Source organism: Branchiostoma lanceolatum, chromosome 4 (assembly GCF_035083965.1).
Source record: "Branchiostoma lanceolatum isolate klBraLanc5 chromosome 4, klBraLanc5.hap2, whole genome shotgun sequence".
Taxonomy (NCBI): domain Eukaryota; kingdom Metazoa; phylum Chordata; class Leptocardii; order Amphioxiformes; family Branchiostomatidae; genus Branchiostoma; species Branchiostoma lanceolatum.
In genome coordinates this window covers 6,734,593-6,761,874 of record NC_089725.1, presented here as the reverse complement: position 1 = coordinate 6,761,874, position 27,282 = coordinate 6,734,593, and the positions used below count along the sequence as shown (strand labels likewise).

The 27,282-nt window shown below is 38.9% G+C and overlaps 2 protein-coding genes across 3 annotated transcripts; one reads left to right on the top strand and one right to left on the bottom strand.

The window, feature by feature from the left end:
- Positions 1-39: 39 nt before the first annotated feature.
- Positions 40-3,908, top strand: LOC136434139 (cytochrome c oxidase assembly factor 6 homolog). The gene is made up of 3 exons (XM_066426905.1): positions 40-156; positions 1,536-1,711; positions 2,375-3,908. Exons 2-3 carry the CDS (start codon positions 1,571-1,573, stop codon positions 2,468-2,470), a joined length of 237 nt encoding a protein of 78 aa, XP_066283002.1. The 5' UTR covers positions 40-156; positions 1,536-1,570; the 3' UTR covers positions 2,471-3,908.
- Positions 3,909-4,145: 237 nt separating this feature from the next.
- On the bottom strand, positions 4,146-27,282 carry LOC136432369 (astrocytic phosphoprotein PEA-15-like). 2 transcript variants are annotated; one of them, XM_066423581.1, is made up of 4 exons: positions 27,120-27,282; positions 20,261-20,484; positions 16,349-16,504; positions 4,146-10,823 (listed from the first exon to the last, which is right to left on the bottom strand). In XM_066423581.1, the coding sequence occupies exons 2-4, from the start codon at positions 20,433-20,435 to the stop codon at positions 10,738-10,740; spliced, it is 417 nt and encodes a 138-aa protein (XP_066279678.1). In that variant the 5' UTR covers positions 20,436-20,484; positions 27,120-27,282; the 3' UTR covers positions 4,146-10,737. The 2 variants fall into 2 exon arrangements, with proteins under 2 accessions (XP_066279678.1, XP_066279677.1); XM_066423580.1 differs by having other exon boundaries at positions 20,261-20,487; positions 27,120-27,281.

The window sequence follows — 27,282 nt, the reverse complement described above, 5'->3', positions numbered from 1 at the left end:
TTTGTTTTCTGCGGTGTTGTACAAAGGTTATGGGGTGTGTAAAAAGGCGAGGTCAGCTACGGTGGGTGTTTGACCTCTTCTGAACGGACAAAAAAATCGGTCACTGTTTTTATGATATTACAGTAAAACCAGTTCGTATTGTTCCTGTATCTTCAGGTAAGGGTTCAAGGAATGTTTTGTGCATATCAGGGTTTTATAATATGTTTCGTTGGTCGCATACAATATGCTGGGAAAAGGTTTGTGTGTGTGTGTAGTTATGTCATAGGGGATTCGGGGAGGGGGGTGTTACAAAATAATTTTTTGCAAGTCACACTGGGCCACACCAAATTTATTTCTTGGATAATTTCAAACTGTTCATATCTTATGATTGGGAAAGCTAGGGTTCGGCAACCTCATGCCACCTTGAAATGTTTAGAGCCTTTGTAAATTTTGTTTGTTTTTGTAAATTGTATGCAAATCAATCCAACATTTACATAATCTGTGCATGTTGATGTTCACCTTTAACTTTAACTAACTTAAACATGTCACAAATAGGAAATTCCCATCATTTACGGAGTTGTCACATTTTCAATTTTTGAAATATTTTGTTCTTTATTTTCTTGCAATAAAACAATGTACTATGACCTTTTGACTAACTCTCGTACAATTAGTACATCAAATTGTCACTCTTTAGTTGATGCTCTAATTATAATAAGAAAGTAACCGATCATATGTCATCAATCATTGCATTCTAAAAATTTACAGTACCCTCACCCAAGCTGGCTCTTACCGCACGTTTCCAGTCTGGAATATTTGTCATTACTAGGCTTGGTTTCCGGTGCGAAATATTTATTGTCTGTCTTTATCTTATCTTATATACAATACTGGGTAAACCCATTGAAGGCATCATACCCAGGGGTGATAATAGATCTAGATGTGCATGCCTAAGTGTGGCCTGTGATGGTGGTGGTCTGAAACAAAAAAGGTGCAAAACTAATGGTAATGTCATCAAGAAACATGTAGTTTGTCACCTGAAGGATATTGGTCACCCAAAATGCCTTCTTTTTTTTGTACCTGCAGACTGCAGTAGTGTGTGTAATCTCCAAGCAGATCTCTATAGTGGCGCAGAATACTTAGCATCCTATGGGGGCTGGCTGGAGATTCTGAGTCTGACCTACAGGATACTACTGTAATTGTAAATGCATTTAAGCTTGCATGGTTTTAATTTCGTGGTTGGGAGAAAATGGAGTGTTCGCGGTGGTTTAAAGTTCATGTTTGAGACAATAGACAGCAGACAAAGGGGTAGGAGGGAAAAACGTTCGCGGTAGTTTTAAGTTCATGCTGAAGAGCTTACCACGAAAACCGCAAACATAAAACCACCGCAAACATTTCTGTATTTACAGTATTTTGCCCCAGTAGAGATATGCTTGGACTTAGAGATTATGTGTTTCTTGTGTTATTTGATACACAATCATCCAATTAGCTGAGACACTTTTCATCACTTTTCCTGTATTTCCTATTCATTTATTGTTGTTTGCGTTTATTTACTCTCAAAGCCGCATACCTTGGGACGTTGGGAGTGTTATGAGCCATGCCACCCAATCAGCAACAGCGACAGAAATGCTGGGACTCCAGAGACCGCTTCTTTGCTTGTTTAGAACAGAATGAGGAGAATGCAGCGAAGTGCCAAAGTCTCAGACAGGAATTTGAAGGCTGCTGCTCCAATACATGGGTATGTTAGATTATGACAGCGTGTCTTCTTTGATGCTAGATTGTGTGTTTTGCAAAATGTATATTACATAATGTACATGTACATGTATTAGGTATTGACTACTTATAATTTGTGATTGCATGATTTCTCCTATGTATAAAAAAATTGCATTTGATTTAAAATAGTTTTTGTAACTACAACTTGCATATGATGTTGTTTTTTTCATGAAAACTTGCCTATAATATGGTCTGGACATTGTAGAGAGTAGTAGCGAACCACACATGTACATGCATAACAGTATCTTATTTATGTCTAACGCAAGTCCTATCTCTATCTGTAAACTTAAAATATCTTATACAACATAATATCTTGTCCAAACCTGCTATACAGGTAGAACTTTCAAAAGAATGTTGGTGCTTGGTGGTGGTCAGAAAATGAAAGGAGGCACCAGACCACAAGTGGTCATCTCTTTTAACCTTCTCCCTGCTGCCTAACTCTGTAACCAATCAGGAATTAGGTGCCCAACGGCTACTTAAGTGAACTAGACCTTAAAGTTTCCTCCATGGCTGAATTTTTGGACATGTAGATACATCTGCATGTTGAAATCTTTGCCCTCTTGTCACTGAATGAATATAAGTTATGATCATCTGCATAGCCTGTACATTTGTATTTGTCTTTTTGCAGGTAAAATATTTTCTTCGGAAGAGGGAGTATGACAAATACAAGGAAAAGCTGGAGACAGAGGGATTCAAACCTTACGAAGCAGGAAAGAAAACATAGCACTGTTCTATATTTTGCCATCTCCTGAACTTTTGACTTGTACATAGTGCAGATATTGCTGTTGTTACACATGTATAAGGAAGGGGATTTGTGAAAGGAGTACTACACATGAACAGCAGCCTCAAATGCATACTGTACTAAATTGTAGTACTGTAAATGCAGAAATGTTTGCAGTGGTTTTATGTTCACGGTTTTTGCTGTGAACTTTTTACTGCGAACTTAAAACAACAGCAAAAAGCCGTTCCATTGTGTGACTGTTACACTACTATTATTTCAAACAGGAACCCAAAACCACTGCGAACACTCCATTTTATCCCAACCACAAAATTAAATCCCCACAAACTTTTCTGCATTGATATTGGACATATTAAGTACATGTATTATCATTTATTCACTCCTTGGAGATTCTAAGGATATTCCATAAAACATTTTCAAAAGTTCTGTTTCTCTTTGTGCTAAAATTTTACATACACACGTGCATGTAGGTACATTCATATGGTAATAATAAGATACATTATCTTGAAATTGAATGCCAAAGAATTTCAATTACCGGTATTCCTGAAATTTTTCACCAGCAGTTGGCATTCCAATCGGAAAAATCGTCAGAGTGGTCTTAAATGTGCCACTATATTTCCATGCCAGTGGTGCAAAAATTTATAGTAATCACAATACATATAACAATGAAAAGCATGTGAGATTTGTTGTTTTATGATGATTTGACACCAGAAATTTTATGACTAACCTAGCGCCTGCATCATTTAAATTAGACGTGGCCTTTACTGGCCATAACTCGCCTCATTACCTAACAATATGTCCAGGGTCGTCTTCAAAACATTGTTTAGGCCGCGCCAATTTGATTTGTTGCTTCTCGGAATAGCCAAAATTGGGTCACTATTCCCATTCACAAATTTTAACTGTCTCCCAATTTTACTATTTGTTCAGTTCTAAAACTCAATAGTCACCAAAATAGATTATAAAGGCCTGCACATACCTAAAAAGTGTGGTCATATTGATGCATAAGTTACAATTTCTTAAAACTATTTCTCAATATCAATCCATATATAACATGGCAAAAGGTAATTCTGTTACTGAAATTATAGTACTAGATCAAAGAAAAGGGTGCATTGCATAAAATGAGCCATACAAAGCTGAAACTTGAATAATCCTCTTATTCTTTATGTTATGCAAACCCTTATCTTCACCCCAGACTATTTTTTTTTTCACCGTCGCTCAAATTATTTTCTGAAAAAAATCAGTGAAGCAACAAATTGAATTGGTGTGGCCTAATGGTGGATTTAAAGAGAAATAAATGAGTGATGCAGGTAAAAATTGTTTGTTACGGGTAACTTTCATCTCTGTTTATTGGTAGAAAAAAAGGATTTTGAGCCTACTTTGTGAAGATTGAAAAAAATAAAATCAAACAATGTTGTATGATCAATGGCTGTTGCATCTTTGAATTCTTTTTCTCTGGTGCAAGGTGAAGATTAGAAGATGACTGGTTTTGCTCTGAAGATTCATGGGTCTATTTAGCAGAAACTGTCATATGCTTGAAGATCATCAAGCTCATTTGCTGTAGTTTGATAACAGCATTTGCTGCAATACAGTATAGTGCCACAAGTAGAACTGGAGGCCTCCTTACATCACCATTGAATTAAGTCAGAAACACACTCAAACACATGCTCAAAACAATACTTTACTGTGTTCATTGGGTGAAGTAATTAGGCAATGATGATATAGCAAACATGATTTTCTTACTACATTTTGTATACCAAGAAAAAGCCACTGTATCTCAATCTGTAAGTATGTGCAAGTGAAAGATTAACGATATCTAGACATCCTCAGATTTCAGTCCATCCCCAAAAATCTGAAGAAAAAAATATTACATGTACTTTCATACATTTTTTTTAATATCAAAGCTCTTAATTAAGAATTTGTCTTAAATAGCTTGGGACATTTTGTTACAATGAAATCTTACCTATCGTCAATTGGTAGAAGAAGCTGAAAAATCACCATAATATAATGTCCCCTTTTACTAGTTTTAGTAGTTCATCTATTGGTCACAGTACTAAGATAATCTCCACTGACATGGCCTACAATACAGTTACACTCCAAACTCAACACCTTGCTTTAAATTGCCTCACACTATCACTGACATCTACTAATAATCTGCTCTACTCTCTCCATCGCCTTCCTTCATTGCTATTCTTCCAATCTGACTTCTGCCTGAATCAAATGTATCTCTGTTCAGCTAGCAACAGACCAGACAGAAATTAAACACATGGAACTGTTAGGCAAGCTTATCCATCATCTCTTCTCCTCTGGCCACACCAATTTTTTTGTTGCTTCTCGGAATAGCCTCTCCTGTTTTTTCCAATTTTGAAAAAAAAAATTGGGTCACTTCCCATTCTCAAATTTTAACTCCGAATTTGTTCAGTTGTAAAAGTCAATAGCCACCAAAATAGATTATAAAGGCCTTCACATACCTAAAACATTTGGTCACATTGATCATCAGTTAAACTATTTCTCAATGTCAATCCATATATTGAATGGCAAAAGGTAATTTTGTTACTGAAATTGTAGTACTAGATCAGAGAAAGGGGTGCATTGCATAAAATGAGCCATACAAAGCTGAAACTTGAATAATCCTCTTATGTTATGTAAACCCTTATCTTCACCCCAGACTATTTGCCCCAAAAAAAGTTATATTTTTTTTTGCCCTGTCACTCCAATTTGTTTCTGAAAAAATCCAAGAATCAACAAATGAAATTGGTGTGGCCTCACACTTTCAATTCTTCTTTGTCACTCAATCTGCAGCTGCTGAGTACTTAGCATTTTTAGTTCTCACATGTTTCTTTTCAAAGTTAGGTATTCTTCTGATATATCATTATGGTGCACAGTAATGCTAGGATGTGATATTTATCTACACAACCATTCAAGTTATCAGGTCTACATCACTTAATAACAAACCTTTGGCTATCATCAGTTAAACATAACTACCATCAGATATCGGCTCTGCACTAACAATATATCATCAACGCCACACTACCATCAGTAATCATCAACACTACCATCAGTTATCATCAACACCACACTACCATCAGTAATCAACATTACACTACCATCAGTAATCATCAACATCACACTACCATCAGTAATCAACATTACACTACCATCAGCAATCATCAACATCACACTACCATCAGTAATCAACATTACACTACCATCAGCAATCATCAATATCACACTACCATCAGTAAGCATCAACATCACACTACCATCAGTAATCATCAGCATCACACTACCATCAGTAATCATCAGCATCACACTACCATCAGTTATCATCAACATCACACTACCATCAGTAATCAACATTACACTGCCATCAGTAATCATCAACATCACACTACCATCAGTAATCAACATTACACTGCCATCAGTAATCATCAACATCACAGTACCATCAGTAATCATCAGCATCACACTACCATCAGTAATCATCAATACCATACTACCATCAGTTATCCTCTACGCATACCCCACCTCTTCTATGGACAGGAGTTTTTAATGGTGTCAAATCAACAGCCCTGTCTGGTAGTATACTGTCTACTACCATCAACTACTAGCTCTACATTTTACTACCATCAGTTTTCAACTCTACATTACTACCCTCTATGTATCAAAACACCTTGGCACCTAAATTCCATCTTTGTCGATAAAAATTCCACAAATAAGATGTTTCTACATCTGGAATTGTGTCAGCCCTTAAAGTATCTGATTCGGCATTTCTTATCATCTCTTATAATTTCTTATCATTTCATTTCATACAAATTATCCACATGTCTCATCTCCATGGTAGATTTTCATTGTCAAAATATACAATTTGCTTTTGGCATACATGTAGAATAGATGTATAATATAATAGATATTAATAAGCACTGTCACACAGCCTATTACAATTCATAGAAATACTAGGGTCCTTTCCCTTTTTAGGGTAACATCTAAAATACCTTGCTTTTCTTCAGTTATTAAAATCACAATCATGTAGTCTGATAGTCATTCCTGTCCGTTCATTTTTTTGCATACACAAAGGGACTTAGCAGTACATTGTTAAAAAGTTACATTATAAAGTTGACCTAGTCTAACTGGATGTTAACATTGTTGTTAACCACACATTAAGTTTTCAGATTTGCAAAAGGGGGAAAGAGGAAGAAAAAAGTATTGCATGTTAGACCACAAACCCATGCAGTAACTGCCATTGAAGAGTACAGTACAGTCAAACTTGCATCCAACAACCAGTCAAGGGACCAAGGAAATGTGGTTGTTGACTGGAGTTGGCTGTTGGATAAAACTCGGGTCGGTTTGCTGATTTTGTGGGCATAAATGAGGCTGCATAAATACTCCGCACGTATAGCACTTATCTGCCTGTTATGCATATAAAATTACAAGACAAGTGAAGAAATACAGTATATACAAGAAAAAACAAACTAAACTGTTGTTGTCTACAAGACTACAATGCACTGTCGATTACATTGCCAATAAACGTTAACATAACAAAAGATTTTCCGGGTACATGTACAAAACCTTTGTTGTACTTACAATGAATGTTTACATTGAGATTCATGTCTCCATTGTTCTACATTTGTTGCTACATTTAAATTCACTTTGTTCTACATCTGTTGCTACATAAACACAAGCTTGCCGTCGACTGTAGAATCTTTTATTGAAATGCTCGCTGGACTGATTGCCACTGTCAATCATTTTGTTGTTGAATGGAGTGTAAAATCTACACATTATGACCCCTGAGGCCCATGAGAAAGTGGTTGCTGGTTGAAGCCTGCAGTTGGTCGCTTGAAAGAGTTCACTTACTATGTAAAATCGGACGGGACTGTCTGAATGTGGTTGTTGACAAGAGTTGGTTGTAGGATAGAGTTGGTTGGATGGACAAGTTTGACTGTAGCTGTACTAGTCTGTTGAGAATTAGTATGAGTTCACTCCCATTGGGTGAAGTAATTAGGCAATGACAATTAGCAGCCAATAAGGTTTCCTTGCTCTACTAAAGCAAAACATCATTACCATCCATTAAGGTACTAACAGATAGATATCATAGCCTTCATAACAGGCGTTTTGGGCCTTTTTTGGGCTTACAATACACGTTTTAAGCGAAACTAAAAACATGTTAGGACTTAGTATTGGGAGCGTTTGGCACAGAGGTGCGAATTTCCTGCCTCTGGTGGTTCTGGTCTTTTTAATTTAACCTTGAGACACCGTTTTCGTGCAAGCTCTACCGGGCCTAATATTTATGACTAACGACCCAGTACAAAAAAAGTGATCAGCAAAACCTGTACTAAAAGCCATAAAAAGGCCAAGAGAGCCTGATATGGAGGCTACAGATATCACTTGTGTCATTCATCACAAAGACTGGAAAGGATTGTGTGAGGGAAAAACGAAGGCCAAACAAGCTGCCGGACCATCTTGCCCTGGAACAAGTGACAGGAAAATGTACTACTAATAGATAGAAGATCTCTATTATCCTAAGATGTTGAGAAATCCTTAAACAGTTGTTTTGTTTGAGATTTGACCTGGCCATCCTTGTCCTTCCCATTCCCTACAAAAGGTTCTCCTAAAATCACACTACATGAATGCTATTTCATAATCATCTAACAATAAATCAGTATATTAGATCTAACACAAATTGTGCATGTGCATATCTAGCAACAGTAATCACCTCTTAAAACTTCTCGTCATTTAGTATAAACTCTTATTCTTACCATATATCAGAAAAGTACACCCTGGAAAAGCTGTATACATATACATGTAGCAGTATTAAATAGAATGCAGAAATTTGCCACTGGCTGCAAGCAGAGTTCTTCTGCAGTAACTTCAACTATTACAGTCACTTATAGCTTATATTAGCTGGCCAGCAGTGATCGCACCTACCTACACCAGTACAATACTGCAAACTACAGTTTCAAATTATCAGTCACAACCACAACCTCTTACATGTATTTACCTATCTAAGTTAGCTGGTTAATGGAAGTGTTGAGAATGTATAAAATCAAATAATCTGCTTTCAGTCAATTAACAATACATACTGTGCATTTTTATATATTTTACGCTTACACACAAAAAACAGGAATGATTACTTTCTTAAAAACCATGCTTGCTCAAGTTTCCTATATGGTCAGCAGAGGGTTTAACAAGGAAGTTACAGAGTTTACTTAATTCTCATTCAGTCCTTGTCATCTAACATACAGAAGTTATTTGCTACATGATTGCATCACAGCTTCACACGTTAGCAATGTCAAACTCTCTCCTTACATTACGAAAATATGATATTTTCATATCATGCTGTGCTTTTTTCATACCATCATCCAAGGACATATGTCCTTGCATCATCCAATGAATCTTGTTATGACTTCTAATATAATGAGGACAAGTGGAGTTGATTAAGCACAACAAGAATAAATTTTGTTTATTATGTGTTGCATTTTCTTGCATTATCTTAAGCCAAATCTGCCACATAATCAAGCTTGGTAAGCTTTCCTTAAAGCTTCGTAGTAAGGGATGTAGCACCTACTCACATATAACAAGGCAATTAGAGATGGCAGACTTCACCCCCTTATCCACACTTCTTTGCAACCCTTCCAGTCTCACAGACAAAAATAGCAGCATGGACAACGTAGGGCAACACTGCATTGTGTTATATTGAACACATGCACACACACATACTCATACAAATACACACACACACACACACACACACACACACAGGGCAACACTGCATTGTGTTATATTGCAAACATGCACACACACATACTCATAGATACATACACACACGCACACACACACACACAGGGCAACACTCCTCACCTAGCCAGTCCCATAGCTATTCAGCAGCCATAGGGGCAGCATAACACTGCACTGTATTGCAAACATGCACACACACATACTCAAACATACACACACACACACACACACACACACACACACACACACACACACACACACACACACACACAGGGCAACACTCCTCACCTAGCCAGTCCCATAGCTATTCAGCAGCCATAGGGCCAGCATAACACTGCACTGTATTGCAAACATGCACACACACATACTCAAACATACACACACACACACATAGTGGTGCGGATCGGTCCGGCCGGACCGGTTCCGGACTTGTAAAACGTTTAAGTTCAAGTCCAAAAAAACCTAAACGTCTGGAAACAAGTCCGGACTTGAACAAAAATTCTCTCACTCATACACTCCTTTTTGTTTTAAACCATCTTAAACCTTCCTTAAATCGTGAAATTTGCACTAGAAAAATATTAAAACATTGCTGTTTTTGTGTTTATAACTGAACTTTTGTGTTAATTACTGACTGTATATAATTCCGTATATATAGTTTTCAAATTACATGTAAAATATCTGCCAATATGCAATTTTACATGTAACACGAAAAAATATTCCAAAATTATTGTTCAGGTCCGGACTTTCAAGTCCGGACCTGAACCTAAACCTCAGGACTCGAGTCCGAACCTAAACCTAAACTCGGGTTTAGATCCACACCACTACACACACACGCACACACACACACACACACACACACACACACACACACACACACACACACACACACACACACACACACACACACACAGGGCAACACTCCTCACCTCACCAGTCCCATAGCTATTCAGCAGCCACAGGGGCAGCATAACACTGCATTGTGTTATACTGTTAACACACACACACACACTCAAAGGAAATTTCTCCGTTTTCCAGCACAATCTTAGTTACACTTATCTATGAGGCGCAAGAGATGCAAATCTGAACCAAATTCTCTCTAGCTAAAGATGATTACACTTTAAGTGATTTAGTAAGGTGAGGAAAATTATAAGTGGCACGAAGTTGCACAGTCATGTACACATCTGCATTAGCTCACAGACATGTCACTACCTGATGGTGAGTAAGTGCGAGTGGCGATTTAGCACAGAACAATGAGCCTTTTGTGTACATGCGTATAGAGCCTGCAAAATTGCAGGTTTTGAAGATTTTCAGCACAATTTGCAGTTGTGGTCTTGCTGCAAATTGCAAGTTGCGGGTTGGTACTTGCTTTGTCTTACATAGACATTAACAGACTAAGGATCTAAGAAATCCTTTTTAGAGACAGACAGGCTCTTGCTGATGATTCTGTCTGTGTAATAGACATCACACAATGCAGTGGTTCAGTAAGTGCTAGACTGGTAAAAGTAGCTCCTACAGCCTCACTATGGTCCTTTCTTGGAGGGCGGTGGGTCTAATTTGATGCCGCCATCTTCTGACACCGCCGCCACGTGGTCCTTGGATATCAGATCTGTTGGGTAGAACAACATACTGTAATTCACTTTATCTTCACGGTAGCAAAATTTCATGGTGTAAAGAAAATGGGCATTTTCACAGAACTTTAACTTCACGGTGGCGGCAAGTGATTTACAGGACGGATGTGTGAAGGAATCATAGATAATAACAATAGGTTGTTTCACGGTGATGATAAGTTCACGGTACAGAGGTGACCGTGAAATTCTGTGAATACAGTGTGAACATTTTCACTGAACTTTAACTTCACGGTGGTGGCAAGTGATTTACAGAGCGGATGTGTGAAGGAATCATAGATAATAACAATAGGTTTTTTCACGGTGATGATGATAAGCTCACGATACAGAGGTGACCGTGAAAACAGTGAACATAAAGTTAAAGCAAAAGAAACAAGATTACAGTATATGAAATCAGCTGCATCAAATAAACTTGCACACAGGCAATATTCCAAACTGCGTTCACCCCTATGGCAGTGCGTCTATCTCAAATGTTCTCCTCTGTTTGAAAGATGAAGATAACAAGGAGCCGCAGGGGGGAGACAATTGTAGCACTCTATCAAAAGATGTCATTGCCAACAAACCTCAGCCATCGATCATCGCAGCTCAGCTCTTTCTGTATATTAGGACATGTCTCACAGTGTCTAGATAATTGTACCGAGCTTATATTGATAGATCTGTACAGAAATTAAAGTAGAAAGCCAGTATTTCTGCACAAAACCTATTATTGTGAGAGCAACAAGTAATGAAAACCAATTATTCAAAATGTCAGGATAAAATTAAGATTATAATTATACATATTTTCCTCTGATTCCCTTGTTTAGCATAAATATAAACAAAACCTGTACAATATTATATGCCACTGGGCAGAATTTCTGTTTGTAATTGCTTTTGATATCACAGATGCCCAAACTCCAATATACATCTTTTCCATCAGGTGATTGTGGTCATAGTCATAGTCATAGTCATAGTCATAGTCATAAAAAAGCTGTTATGGATGTGATGTAGTTATAGATGTGATGTAATGCATGACAGGGCTCGAAATAGTGGGTGCATGTGCACCCAGTGCACCCAAAATTGGAGCTGTGCACCTAATTTTTGACTGTGGGTGCACTGGTGCACCTATATATTTTTGTAGCCTATATATAGGGTTAAGGTACTATTGTACACCAGTATACAAAATATTATTGAAACGTAAGTATAAAAAACAGCATGATAACTTTTTGCTGTACTTTATTTAATGTATTATTTCTTTGAAATTCTGAAGTTAGCTATAGAATTACAGATTGTTCTTAAGTTCTTAAGAAAGGCAGCAGCGTTAAACTTTGTAATTCTTTTCTGAAGAACATTCAACTTTATTTTATCTGGTGCACCCAAAATTCTTTCTATGCACCCAATCTTTTGAGTTGGGTGCACCAGTGCACCTATTCCCAAATATGAATTTCGAGCCCTGCATGATAATTAAGTTCATCATGTGAATAATAAGATCATGCCAAATCTGAGCAGCGACCAATCAATGGTGAGAGTAACAATGGTGTCACATTTATGAGTATTTAAGCTGAAGACAGCTTGGGTTGTCTAAGGAGATTTGGAGATGAGAGGGCTTTGTGAACTGCTATGTAGGACAGGGGGGGGGTGTCCCTGTGGTGTAGTGGCCTGCGCCTTTGCTACTCTGCCACATCTGGTTCAAATTACTTGGACCAGAAGGACTGGGGTTCAAGCCCCACGTAGGGCAGCTCTCTGGACAAGAGGCGCATTGAGTCATACCAAAGACTTTATAAAAATGGTACATACTTATGAAACAGTATGGAAGTTAAACACACTCCACTGCCAGTGGACTAGCCCCCTGCTGCAGTGATTGCACCACAGTGTGGCCCCAGGGCTATGAAACGGAGATGGGAACCGCCCTATACATCAATTATGGTGTGGGAGGATTTTAACTTAATGTAGGACAGGGATGGATGTCTGAATACTGTAAATGCATTTAAGTTCGTGTGGTTTTGTTTCGCGCTAAAGCGAAAATGGAGTGTTTGCGATGGTTTTAAGTTTGTGGCAGCGCTACAGTTACATACTGCTACAGTATTGGACAAAAATGTTTGCGGTGGTTTTAAGTTTGTGGTGGAAAGTTGCCGCAAAAACCGCGAACATAATACCACCACGAACATTTCTGCATTTACAGTATTAGTCAGTATCAGGGACAGCAATTTATGTGTAAATGTTCTTCAGCACTGGTGTCAGCGATAAGTGTGTGCATGTTACTCAAGGTTATTCAGCATCAGGGACAAGGATGTGTGCACGAATGTTATTCAGCACCAGTAATGTATGTGTGAGTGTTTTTCAGCACTGGAGAAAGGCATAGATGTGTAAATGATGTTAAGCACTGGTGTCAGGGATAAGTGTGTGCATGTTAATCAGCACAAGGACAAGGATCTGTATCTGTATAGCCGGTATTACCACCCTTCGGTGTAACACACCTGCTTAAGAATGTCTAAGGATATTCAGCATCAGGGACCTGTGTATGAATGTTATTCAGAACTATAACAGAGATGAATAGGACATTGCATTTTTCAGCACAGGGGACAAGGATGGATGTGTGAATGTTGTTCTGCACCAAGGACAGGGATGGATGTGTGAATGTTGTTCAGCACCAAGGACAGGGATGGACGTGTGAATGTTGTTCTGCACCAGGGACAGGGATGGATATGAGAATGTTGCTCAGCACCAGGGGCAGGGAAGGGTATGGAAATGTTGTTGAGGGACAGGGATAGGAATGGATATGGGACTGTTGTTCAGCACCAAGGACAGGGATGGATGTGTGAGTGTTACTAGTATTCAGCACCAGCAACAGGTATGGATGTGTGGATGTCGTTCAGCGCCAAGGGCAGGGATGGATGTGTGAATGTTGTTCAGGGACAGGAACAAGGATGGATGTGTGCATGTTATTCAGGGACAGGGATGGATGTGTGCATTTTATTCAGCACCAGGGACAGGGATAAATGTGTGAATTTGTTCAACACCAGGGACAGGGTTGGATGTGTGAATGTTGTTCTGCACCAGGGACAGGGATGAATGTGTGACTGTATATCAGCACCAGGGGCAGGAATGGGTGTGTGAATGTTGTTCAGAACCAGGGACAGGGATGGATGTGTGAATGTTGTTCAGAACCAGGGACAGGGATGGATGTGTGGATGTTGTTCAGCATCAGGGACAGGGATGGGTGTGTGAATGTTGTTCAGCACCAGGGACAGGGATGGATAGGGGAATGTTGTTCAGCACTAGGGACAGGTATGGATGTATGAATGAATGTTGTTTAGGGACAAGGATGGATGTGCGGATGCTTTTCAGCACCAAGGACAGGGATGGATGTGTGAATTTGTTCAGCACCAGGGACAGGGATGGATATAGTAATGTTGTTCAGCACCAGGGACAGGGATGGATGTGTGGATGTTGTTCAGCACCAGGGACAGGGATGGATGTGTGAATGTTGTTCAGGGACAGGGATGGATATGGGAATGTTGTTCAGCACTAGGGACAGGTATGGATGTATGAATGAATGTTGTTTAGGGACAAGGATGGATGTGCGGATGCTTTTCAGCACCTGGGACAGGGATGGATGTTACTTAATGAACTGCATTTTATGTAATTGGAAAGTTTACCAAGGCAACCAAAAAAGGTGTCACTTTCTATATGTCAACTCAGGTTCAGCACTGGATACAATAATGGATGTGTGGATACAGTAATGAATTTGATCATGATGTTAAGAGACAGGGATGGCTGTGTGAATGTTATTCAGCACCAGAGACTGGGATGGATGTGTGCATGTTGATAAGTACAAGAGACAATAATGGATGTGTAAATGCTATTCAGCACCAAGGACAGGGATAGTTGTGCGGATGTTATTCAGCACCAGGGACTGAGATGGATGTTTGAATGTTGATAAGAACGAGAGACAATAATGGATTTGTGCACGCTGTTAAGCATCAGGAGCTTGTCACAATTCTTTCCCTGCAGCAAGGTACGGTAAGGCAGAATTTCATGGTGAAGTTCCACTGTAAGTCGTCTTAGTTGCAGGTCGATTTTCCCTTCGCTTAATGCCAGTTCCCATTCCAAGCTATACTTACTGATACAATGTACAATGTATTTGGTTACCTTATTTTACGTATCTCAATCACATGTAGAAAACTGTAAGCACAATGTTTGGTAACTAACCACTACACCACGTACTGGAAACCTTCTTAAGTGTGCGAAGCATCTGTGAGATCACGAAAGGAAACCTGTTGCTTTTCCTCACAAATGTTCACCTTCTTAAGATGTCACTAAGAAATGAATTTGAAGCAGTTGTGGTGGGGCCCAAGCTTGTGAAATTTGGTTTCATGCCAAAGACAATGCATCACACCATAGATAAAATCTCCACTATGATCTACGTGTACTGAACAAGCCTGCGAGTCATGGCACCTTTATCTGATATCATTTTGTAGAATACAATAGATGGGCTGATAGACAGATTTTCCTATCTATCTTAAAGGCAACCAAAGCAATATTATGGCAAAAAATGGGAATAGAAAAATGCTGAAATCTTTATGGTAGTGACATTTACTAACATTGTTTAGCACATTTGTGTGATAACGTCATACTTTGAGGATTTTAAAACCGTGCAAGATCGTGCCGTATGATGATCCCCTTAGTTTTGCAAGCCTACAAAATCTCTGGCCACAATCTTCAGTGAGTTCTCACATCACAGCAATGTTAGATTTTTGCATCATGGACGTTGCTATACATTGTGATAGTGTTGTTTGAACTAATCATGTATAGAAATGACTAAATAAATTGACTTTCGAAAATCCGTCTTTTTAGACCGAAATATTGCTTGGATTTCCTTTAGTGCTAGTTCACAATTAACCGGAACAATTTCTAGTAAGAGTTAATTGACACAAATCTGGCAAAACAATAAACCATCATTTCTTTCTGATACGTGTCAATATTATTGATAACCTTCGTCACAGATGCTATACATGTTTTATCTCTTCTCTAGGCCTGTTGATACAAAAGAATTGAAATTTGAAAGGACCCGCAGCCCGTGGCGTTGAGATGGGCTGCATTTTTGTGGGAGCGTAATCGTATTCCGTGAGGGGAATACTCCTCAAATTATCTCTCTGCTAATTACTTAATTGGGGTGACGTTATCATAGATAGATCTAAATGATGGGGGCAAGGGAAGAATGAATGAACACAGATTAGATGCAAGGTGATCAAAATTCCACTGGAGTTTGATTCATAATGTAATTCACCTTATCTTCAGGGGAGCAAAATATCAAGGTGTAAGGAAAATTGACATTTTCACTGAATTTTAACATAACTTTTAACGTGATTTAGGAATGGATTATGTGAAGGAATCATAAAAAATAACAACAGGTTTTTCACGGTGATGATAAGTTCACAGAACAGAGGTGACCGTGAAAACAGTAAACATAAAGTTATAGTGAAAGAAACAAGAACTATAGTATTTAACCAAATTCATCTGTACCTACCTTTGTATTTCTTGGCACTTGGTACACGGGTGAGTTTGGAGTCTAGCTCCTCGTCGTCGGAGATTTTCAGGACCTGTGTTCGGTACTCCAGGATCTTGGTCAGCAGGTCTGGCCGCCTCGTGATCTCGAAAACATGCTCGATGTACGACAGATCATCTATGGACGACATTCAATTGTTAGCTTGGATGGCGTTGATTACATGTATTGACCTTTGTGACAATTGTAATTGTTCTAGAACAATAGATGAAGTCATACTGATAGAGGTCAAGTGAGGTCATGTAGTCAGAGCATTTAGAACTGTAGAAAAACAGAGTGCACTACCAAGATATTTGCTGTAATGTGATTGGTTAAGCCACCTAGGGCATCTTGCACTAATGGCCTATAAAAGCCAGAACACACTGTACTTGTGCTCATTCGAGCCTTGATCCTTGAGAAAGCCACACACAGGCGAAACATGTCGGTGTGGGCTCGAATAAAGTTCTAAACGGGAACTATACGCGGCTACAGCCTCTTTTCTGAAGATGTGCTGTGAGTGTGTACGGTTGGTTTGAGGTTGCCCACTACTACTGCCTAGCTTGGATGGTGTTGATGTTTACAATAAAACGGAGACTTTAAGGGGCATATTGTAGAATTTGATGGGCAAAAACTACAAATATTCAGAATTTGAAAAATCTACTTTCAGATTCACATTTGTAACTTATTTGTAACTTATTTCTAACATATTCCCATCATTTTGTTACATTTCCATCATTAATAAACGACGAAAACGCAAAACGCGCAAAATCTGGCTTATTTGCATATTATATCGACCCCCATTTGAGAATATACAAATAAACCAGCGTAGAACGCTAAGAAATAACTGAATCGACCATTGCGGTCGGAGATCGAGCGTCATAGGAAAATTACCACAAGTGAACAAACTTCAGAACTGGTAATCTTTTGCTGTGTCCTTGAAGAAGGTCAGTATGTTTAAAAACATTTTTCTTGCAGCCCACTTGATTGAAGAGGGCCTGCATGGGGGGTCCCGACAACGCTCTACGCTAAATTCGGAGGGCCGGCTACGTAATACGCTTAATTCTGAAAGCCTCCTTACGCTCTACGCTAAATTCAGAAAGCCCCCCTACGCTCTACGCTAAATTATGGAGTGGTCGGCAACGCTCTACGTAAAATTAAAACAGCCGATTACGCTCTACGTAAAAGGGGCATGCAGGCCCTCATTGAAAGCAAACTGACTATACTGCAATTATATCAGGTTTCTGTTAAAGGCACTTCTAATTGTCTATTTTGTATGCATATGTAGGTTTTTTTGGTCAGTAATATGCACCCCTTTGCCCTTTGGTTTAATTGTGCAGTAACCATTTTTTTCATACCAAATTTTAATTCTAATTTTGTATGTACCAAGAAAGCTTGATGCTCATTCTGTGCAGAAAGTTGGCAACTGCTGTATGTAAAAAAAGCTGAAGTGCATACACTGTACAATATCTAGATAAACACAACGATAATACAATGTTTTAGGGTCACACATAATGTATTATATTGTATTAAGGGCCAATCAGTCAATATATGCACTTTACACTGAGTGTGCAAATGTCACTTAGGATAGCTCTCTTAAGTGCTTAGAAAAACACCTGGGGAGAAGGCTTTAGTTATTTGCTGCGTGCCAAAGCTCTCAGTCCGTTACTCCAGGACAAATAGATTTCACTCTTGAGAGCTAAGCTGACGAGCCATTGAAAGAAACACTTGCTACATTTTGTATCATTGGCACTGATAGTGATACTTCTGAATACCAAATCCGCTTTAATTTGTTTCTAATTTCCAGTTTATAATGCATCAGGTATAAAATGCTTTGCAGGGCCATCAACATTCAATCAACTGTAAGCCTTGAAAATGTTTGTGATGGCTAATTTTCTTGTGTTTTTTTTTACCATCAATGACCTCTCCATCATAAAATTTATGACACCACAAATATGAATTCCCAATGCATTACCACTAATAGTAACTGTACTACAGTTCTGAAATGTTTTAACCATGAATTTAAAACGTTGCAAAAAAACTCCACTCCCCTCAATTCCAAGGTCCAAGTGGCCGCAAAAAATGTGAACTTAAAAAGACAAATATTTCAAAATTTACAGCAATGTTATAGTACTGTAAAAAAAAAAAGATACTTTGGTCTCACATTTGCAGGACTCACAGTAGAATCATCACACTACAAATCCGTGCTCTGCCTTGCATTGCATTAATTCTGAATCAGTAACTGTTGTTATAACTGCAAACTCATAGATTCCTGATTTTCATGAAAAATTCATGTGCCATGGTCTTAAAAGCAATCCACAGTAAGTGCTTTAAAATTGTAGTCCTGTTTTGTTGATAACACTCTTAGTCCAACTCAGCTAGGCCATCCAACATGAAATTATGATCCAGCTAAAAGTGTCTCAGAAAGACGCTTTAAGAAGTTCAAATTTGAAATTTTCAATATCAAAGCATTTCCACCGTTAATAGTCTACCAGAGCCGAGCACTGCTTGAAATATCAAAGGTATTAGATATGCTATGGATACCGAGAAGTATTTGGGTTCCAAAGCGAGCTACTCGTGATGGCCTATACTTTCCTCTGCGGTGGTCTTATGTGTCCTTAAGAGGTTAGATGTAAGCCATGCCACCTTCAAGGGCAAAGACATTTTCAGCACTCTGGAGATGGAGAGCCAATCCTGTTGTCTGCGACATTACCAGCAGTGCTTCTAAGCGCTGCACTTCTATCTGGGGGGGACCCTAGTCACTCAACAGGTAAGCTGTTCTTATGTGAGTCAAAAGCTTCCTGCCTTCCAACTCCAAGCAGAAGTTGGAAGGGAAGAATGTTTTCTGATTAACCCCTTTTTTTACACACAATCTATTATCTGGGGGGATGCTAGTTACTCAACAGGTAAGCTGTTCTTATGTGAGTCAAAAGCTACCTGCCTTCCAGCTCCAAGCAGATGTTGGGAGGGAAGATTGTAATGTTTTCTGACTAACCCATTGTAAATTACACACAATCTATTATCCTGGGGGGGATGCTAGTCACTCAACAGGTAAGCTGTTCTTATGTGAGTCAAAAGCTACCTGCCTTCCAGCTCCAAGCAGATGTTGGAAGGGAAGATTGTAATGTTTTCTGACTAACCCCTTTTTTTTACACACAATCTATTACATCTGCTTGGCATCATCTTCCACCACACTGATGCAATCAATGACAAATGCACACAATGGATATAGCCAAAGGTATCATGATTCATATCAATTTGCAATCAAGATATGAAATTCTATATCTAGTGTTTTTTGACAGAAAGTTATTTTGAAAGGCCATTTCCTCATTTAACCTTGCTTTTAGTAGCACATGTTACAGGTCTTCTTTGTAGTTCAATAGCATAACTCATCAAGGAGATATAAATGGGTAGTCATAATATTTAAAACATGTTACGATTTTTACATGGCTGCCAAAAAAATTACCTTCATGCAGTTACCTGGTGACTAAGAGCAGCTTATTATATTACAGAATCTCTTGTCTTCTTACCAGGGCTATCTCCAGGACCTGTCCCTCCATCCAGGGACAAAAATTTGCTTGTTGGGACGGACATAAACCTCACTCCTATTGTCTCAAAAATCTGAAATCCTAATGACATAAGATTGTAGAAAATGTGTTTTTGTAAGCTTAACCCTAGTCCTGCTTAGCCCGACTTGTTGGGATGTCCAGACGAACAAAAACTTGTCTCAAAAATCTGAAATCCTGATGACATAAGATTATAGAAAATGTATTTTCGTAAGCTTAACCCTAGTCCTGCTGTCAGCTGGACAATTGTCGGTTTGCACATGCTCGTTCTGACTATGCTTACGCCCTGACAATTGTTGGGTTGTCTTCTTAGAATGCCTAAATTGCACCTGACCTTGAGCAAGCTTCTCAATCTTCTCCAAGAACATGAACCAGTCTCGAGGGGTCTTCAGTTCCGGCAGCTTCTCCTCAGGTATGTCATCCTTACAAGCTGTCTTGAACTGCTCCAAATCGTCTGCTGTGATCAGGTTGGTAAGGTCCAGTAGAAACTGGAGGTACGTCTCAGACATATTGCTGTGTATCGAGATGCAGACTCTTTCCTAAGGTATCACCGCTCTACTGCTGTAAAAAGAGCAACCAAATCATTCAGATTTATCAGTAGGCTGATTTAGTAAAAGATGTCTACAAAGTAGGAAGTCATGTGGTTTTTATATGTGTATCAGAAGCTGAGATACTCTCCAGAGTAATGCCAGCTCACATGATTCAATTTCTTGGAAATCACACGTCCTGTTTAAAAAGGCCCAAAGCAATATGCCTGATAGTATTTTGAAAGTCAATTTATTCAGTTATTTCTATACATGATTAGTTCAAACAACTCTATGATATAATCACATTTATAGCGACGTCCATGATGCAAAAATATAATGTCGTTGTGATGTGAGAACTCACTGAAAATCGTAGTTGGGGTTTTTGTAGGCTTGCAAAACTAAGGGGATCATCGTTCAGCACGTTTTTGCGAGGTTTCAAAATACTTTAAGTATGAAGTTGTTATGCAAAGGAGCTAAACAGTGTTAAATGTTAAACGTCACTACCATAAAGATCTCAGAATTTTTTATTTCCATTTTTTGGGCCCTTAGATTAAATATTGCTTACGGCAGCTAATATTGCCCCTTTAAGGTAGTACTGAAGGGTGGCTGAGCCAGAAATAAAAATAGAAATCCCGACCACAGAAATAAACTGTATGCTGTCGTAGTTCTTTGTCTCTATTCTTATACGATCTGTTATTTTTCCCTCTCTAAAGTAACATTCTAAGCCCTAGATTGAACGGTTAAGTTGCAGTGTTAATGACTCAGTTGGGTTGGGGCATTACATGGAATAGCCTGCTAGTTACCCTTTCAGGGAGCCCAGATGGTCCCAGCTGGTCTAAGGACAGGAAAGGATAAGGCCACTGGACCAATTGCACTGTCTATATGGATGACAAGATGATCCTCATCAGTACCTCCCCCAGGTCTTACCATGAAGACATGAATTAAGACAATTTTCCCTGATATTTCAACAAGTCAGCATTCATCAATATAATAATACTGCAAGGTATGTACATGTAACATAGCGCTACCAATTATCATCCAATTTATTCAAATTGTCATTATTTTTAAAACCGCACAAACAGAGCCAAATATTTATCCATTTAGGAAAACTTATATCAGCTCTTATAAAAAGAAAATGCATGGTCTGTACGTTTTTCTCCGCCCGTTAAACGTTGTGCAAGCATGAATCTATACTGTCCAGGTCTATGGTGCGAAATTGCGCTAGGGTTACCCATTATCGTCTGCTTTAGTCTTTCTTCCTCTAGTGGTCTACTTGAAGAACACATTATTATTAAGAAAAGAATGCACATAAATTGTCCAAAATAATTTAGTACAAATAAAAGTTAAGTCATTATGTTTGTCCCACTGCTTGCTGGAGGCGATTGAAGAAAATAATGTTGTGCAGTCAATTCTAACAACACTGAGCGGTACGTGAAGTTCACATGATAAACGCATGGCAACAATGTTTTGACGTGCGAAAATGTAGCGTAGGTGAGGGGTTGCATCAAACCTTCCTAAAACTGTTAAGATTTTCAAACCTTGAATCGCTATAGATAGTTTGAATATCAAAGAAAGGTCTAATGTCAGCTACTTTTAAAAGATGCTAGCTATTGCATGAGTTAGAAAAACATGATGAAGTACGCAGGGTCAAATTACATATGAAATACGTCATGCATGACGCTTCCAGGTAACTTGTTGTTATGACTTCAGGAGTTCACTCTGCTGTGTTGCTGGATGTAAACACATTTCATTGCTTTGTATTTATCAAAGGAGAGTCATGACTATATATAAGGATGCTACTTTTGTCGTTCTTTATTGCTCATGGGAACTGACTTTGTGCTACACCGTGACATGTTTGCATGACCCAAAGTGGACGATAATTGGTAGCGCACAATAACTGGTAGCGCTACGTTAGCTAAACTGGTGTAGGTAAATTTAGGCATGACAAAAGAAATGATTTTCATTTGGAAACGTAATTTTTTTACTTCAATCAAGACGGTGATACAGCATCTGTCTGTATAATTGCAGTGTTTTCCATGATGGCAGGTGGAACATTTACAGAAACCAGTTATGCAAATAAGGGCCTAAATGTAGAATGAACAAACTCAAATAAAGTATGCACACCTTTTCCACCCATCTTGAACACATTTCAGGGCTCAAAATACTGGGTGCATGTGCACATGTGTGCACCCAAAATTGGAGCTGTGCACCCAATTTTTCACGGTGGTCAAATTCATGCTCAGAAACTCCCATGTCCAGCCGAATTCGAACGCTGTTCCACGATGTTCGAAATGACGTAATCGAATCCGAACGCGCGTTCGATTCGGGGTCTTCTGCGGTCATTAGAAGTTCTTACTGTAAAACTGCGCGGCCGGGCCCCTTTCCCCGCTTCAGGAAAAAAAACTACGTTTGTCGCAAATATTACCTGTTTTCTGGAGAGTATATCCATGCTGGCACTTTGTTGTGGACATTTAACATGTAACGAAGCAACTGGCGTCGTTTTTTCTGACATTTGATATTAGAAGGATTGTTTAAGGCGGTGTTAATTACCCCCTCCCCCTATCCGTGCGGCATGACATGCCTTCAAACATCGTAAAGGTACGGCTCCAAGAAACATCCACCTTACCTCATTAACGATTCAAAATGACCGTAACGGTTTTCCCGAGGTTTGTGTTTTTGGGATTTTTGAAAAATGTCCTTGATTTTGAATTATGGGTGATTGAGTGCGAAAAATGTCAAAAAATGCCATTTTTTCACAGATTTGTCGATATTCACAATACTTAGAATAAGAAATTAAAAAATCCCAAAAACACAAAGTTTTGTTTTGTTCCTGGTCGACGAAAAATATGAAAATAAGAGATATTCATTGACATTTAAAGCCAGGCCTTTGCGATGTGTGCCTGGAAAAACGGTCTCCCTAAAACCTGAAAATAATCATGTTTGGGAGCAAAAAATAGAAAAATCAGCCATTCAGCGCAAATTGACGACATTCAAACTTTGCAAAATCGCTGATTTCGTTTTATTTTTACAAAATTTTCCCGTCCCTATTATTTTGTTTATTCATAAATGTTTTGCCGTTAGCCAAAACGTTGCCCCGTGTAACCCGATACTTTGTCGAACGTGCGTAGCAACGGGAAAGAACACCCTAGTGACAGACCACCGTGTTTAACTGTGGGTGCACCAGTGCACCTAGATATTTTTTAAGGCTACATGAGTAAGGTACTATTGTACACTAGCATACAGGATATTCTTGAAATCTGAGTATCAGAAAAAGCATTATAACCTCTGTCATGTCTGTTGTACTTTATTTCATGTATGACTTGTTAAACATTTTGAAGTTAGCTATAGAATTACAGATGGAAGTAGCGTTAAACTATGTAATTACGTTTTGCTGACACTCTACTTTATTTCTAGTTGTGCACCCAAAATTCTTTCTGTGCACCTACATTTTTAGGTTGGGTGCACCAGTGCACCTATCCCCAGAAATGAATTTCGAGCCCTGCATTTTGAAACAAAAATCAAAATTACCGGCTGGAGAGAAAAGAAGGAACACCAATGGTGATTTTAAAGACTTTTACATAGTGTCCTTGCTTTGATTGTTTACCCAGAGCTATCTTCTCTTGTAAATCACCTGATGTTACCTCAAGTTACAAATTAGCATAAACCGTAATTAGGACCCCCATCTAGACCCCCTAGGGTGGTTTCTGAGTGGTTCAGAGTGGTGTATTTCACACATTTGAAAGTGACAAAGGATCAAAAGAAGACCGAAAAATATTTCCTTGGCCTTCCTCCAGGCAAGAATTTTTTTCCTTAATTGCCAGTGCGTACCTTCCTCATACCCATTGCATCCCCCCCCCCCTTCACATTTAATCTCATACGTTCCTGAATACTTCCTGGCAGTATAGTGCACGATAACATCTAAAGTTCTGAACAAAAATACCCCTGCTGTATAAACTAAGGTAATCAGCAGCAAGACAATTATGACAAGTCTTTTTAGTATGGACAAGGTTGCAAAGCTAATCTATAATATTGATATGTAATAGAAAGAAATAAGAGTCTGTAGAACACAAACCTTTGTAAAATGATTGACTTTGAAAGATGAAATTGTACAGTTCTGTTGAATCATAACAGTTTGATCTTTAACTGATTTTCATCTCTACCTAACATACAAATGTCATCATCATCAAATTAAAATCATCCATCATAAAATGTTTATATAATGTTATTTTCTCATAATAATGTCTTCATTTGTAAAATATATCTATTGATGACCCATTTACCCAACTATTGCCTGCTCATCACAGTCAGAAATATGAGAATTCCATTTACAACTATGGTATGATAGTATTGCATCATAGATTATGCAAATAAGGCCTCATTTGCATAATGGATGTCTTCTTATGATCATCTCTTTTTATGTTACATATTGCATGCGTCTGACATTTCTAGCAAAGAACACAATGGATATATGGAAGTTTCCTCATTGACTATGCAAATTGGGTACCAATTTGCATAATTTGTTGAACCACTTGTTCCCTTCCCCAAGTTATCAGATTGACCTACATTGATCAAACTAAGGTCGATGCTGAGAAAACAAGAACTCGAAAATCTCATACATCATAATTTGTGTTCTTGTGCCTCATTAATTATACAAATGAATTATGATTAGGTAGGCCTACATACCTGCTTACCAAATTTCATGACAATCCATCCATAGCTTATAAAAAAATATCTTTGTTTTATACATCTGTATCTTTCTATCTTTTGTTTGACCCTTACCTCTTCCATCATGACCTAGATGAAAAGCAGCCAGTAGGCCAATTTGGTTTTGAGTTTTTCATAAATAGACAATGGCTCAAACAAACAAACTAACCAACAAACAAACAAACATACAAAGCAAAAACAAGTATACTGTTCCATTGACCCCATGATCTGAAATAACGGGGACACAAAATGTTGTCACCACAAGATTGGTAATAAAGGTCAGAGGTCATATCTATAGAGGCAGTGTATGGGTTCTGGATGTCGGACACTTCAACCCTTAACCTGAACTCGGCCCATGGCTGAATCAGACAACCTCGGCCTAGCACATTAACCCCAAACCTTGGATGCTAACCCTGGCCGAGTTGACCATGAATGTTGGGCCGAGTTGTTGGGCCGAGTTGACCAGGGCATTGGGCCAAGTTAAGGTAACAGAACACAGTATTTCGCCTATGGTTAAGGACCCAAAGTGAGATGGTTCGACACCTCAAAATTTATAGCAGGGTGCACAAGGAAATTACAAGAATCGAATATTGTTTGACTTCAGGGTACAATCTACAACATATGTGAAAATGAGCTTAAGTTTGCCTGCTCGTTCTCTTTTAAAAGCCACTTTGATTTAACCCCCAGCGGAGGTCAACATACTGCAGCCGACGCACAGCAGTTGGCGGTAACCATATCCAGGCGCAAATTTGCGCCGGCCGAAACAAACATCCTAATCCCGTTCATTCAGTCTCAAAACTGAAGTGTTCCTCTACAATTCACCGCAATTTCCGCCTTGCTGACGTGCACAGCAGAATCTCTACATTTATGTCAAGTTCTGGGACGCACTTTTTCATGCCCGAACTACTATTGTTCACAGGGGTCGCGGAGAAATACTGTGTTATGCTACCTTAACGAGATCGTAAAGGGCTGAATCGTTCTGATCCAGTGGGTTTTAAGGCCACTGTATCTAGGCAAGGTATTGAAAGTACCCTTTCCGAGCCAGACACAACGTTTAACCATGAATGACAGGAATGGCTTGCCTAGCAACTTAGACATGTCGTGCCACTTCTACAAAATTGATGGATCACCAATTCTGGGACATTTTGACCTCTACTTCCTGTCGGTCTGCATGAGACATCCCTTATGGAAATAACTGCAGAAACACTGTTGTTACAAACAAACAAACACTGTGACATACCGAAGACAATAAAAAGGAACTTGAGACATATTTCAAGGGAAGGAAGAGCCTGCTTTATGATAAAGTGTGTGGATGTGGCAGGCTTGTAAATTGTGGTTGCTGTGAGTAGCTTCCTGTTTTCCTTGTAATTATGCATGTTTGACCCCCTTTCCTATTACATTAAAGTACTGTCATCAGAGCTAGAGAAAAGAGGACTGTCACATACATTCATGTACCACTAACTGACATCTATTCGGTATAATATATGGCTGGCTGCAAGAAAACATTCAAAAGACTGAGTATTGCTGTGGTGATAGTCTTCCAAACTACATCCCAACAATATTCAACCGCAAGATTTCAGACAAGGATCTGAACAATTTGGGAAACACACCTCCCCGTTTTGTTAGTATCGCCCGGCCTCACCCCGTAAATGATAGTGTAGCCAACAAGTAGATTTCTGGAACGATGGGACTACATAGCAGACATTGCTGATTGTAGCCAGAAACACTGACTGCTATTTGTAAGTTCCCTATACAGTATGCCCGTTACATAGCTCTAGAAATGAAATAGCAACCAATGCCCGAGGGCGTAACAATAGTTACCGCGACCTCTATATTAAAGCGTTACGAACTACAGAACGATGTACAGTATACCTTCATTTCATATCCATATTCGGTTGTACACAAATGATCACTGGCTTCCTCTACATCCGTCAACAGACGATAAAACTAAGGGTTACTTACCGAGAAAGCGAGGAGAAAATGACAACCTCATGCAGCGGTTTTGAATAATCCGGGTATCACGTCCACTGCACCGGAAAAACTTTCCCCTCTCGCAAACACGCACACAGTCACTCTCTCTGTGTGTGCTGACTCCGGCCTATCCTGGCAAGGGTTGAAAACCATG

Excerpts from the sequence above, each read along its gene's own strand:
- LOC136434139 (XM_066426905.1), top strand. The coding sequence starts at position 1,571 with ATGCCACCCAATCAGCAACAGCGACAGAAATGCTGGGACTCCAGAGAC. Across the intron at positions 1,712-2,374 it reads GCTGCTGCTCCAATACATGG|GTAAAATATTTTCTTCGGAA; the intron begins GTATGTTAGATT and ends GTCTTTTTGCAG.
- LOC136432369 (XM_066423581.1), bottom strand. The coding sequence starts at position 20,435 with ATGTCTGAGACGTACCTCCAGTTTCTACTGGACCTTACCAACCTGATC. Across the intron at positions 16,505-20,260 it reads GATTGAGAAGCTTGCTCAAG|ATGATCTGTCGTACATCGAG; the intron begins GTCAGGTGCAAT and ends TGTCGTCCATAG. Across the intron at positions 10,824-16,348 it reads AAGTGCCAAGAAATACAAAG|ATCTGATATCCAAGGACCAC; the intron begins GTAGGTACAGAT and ends TCTACCCAACAG.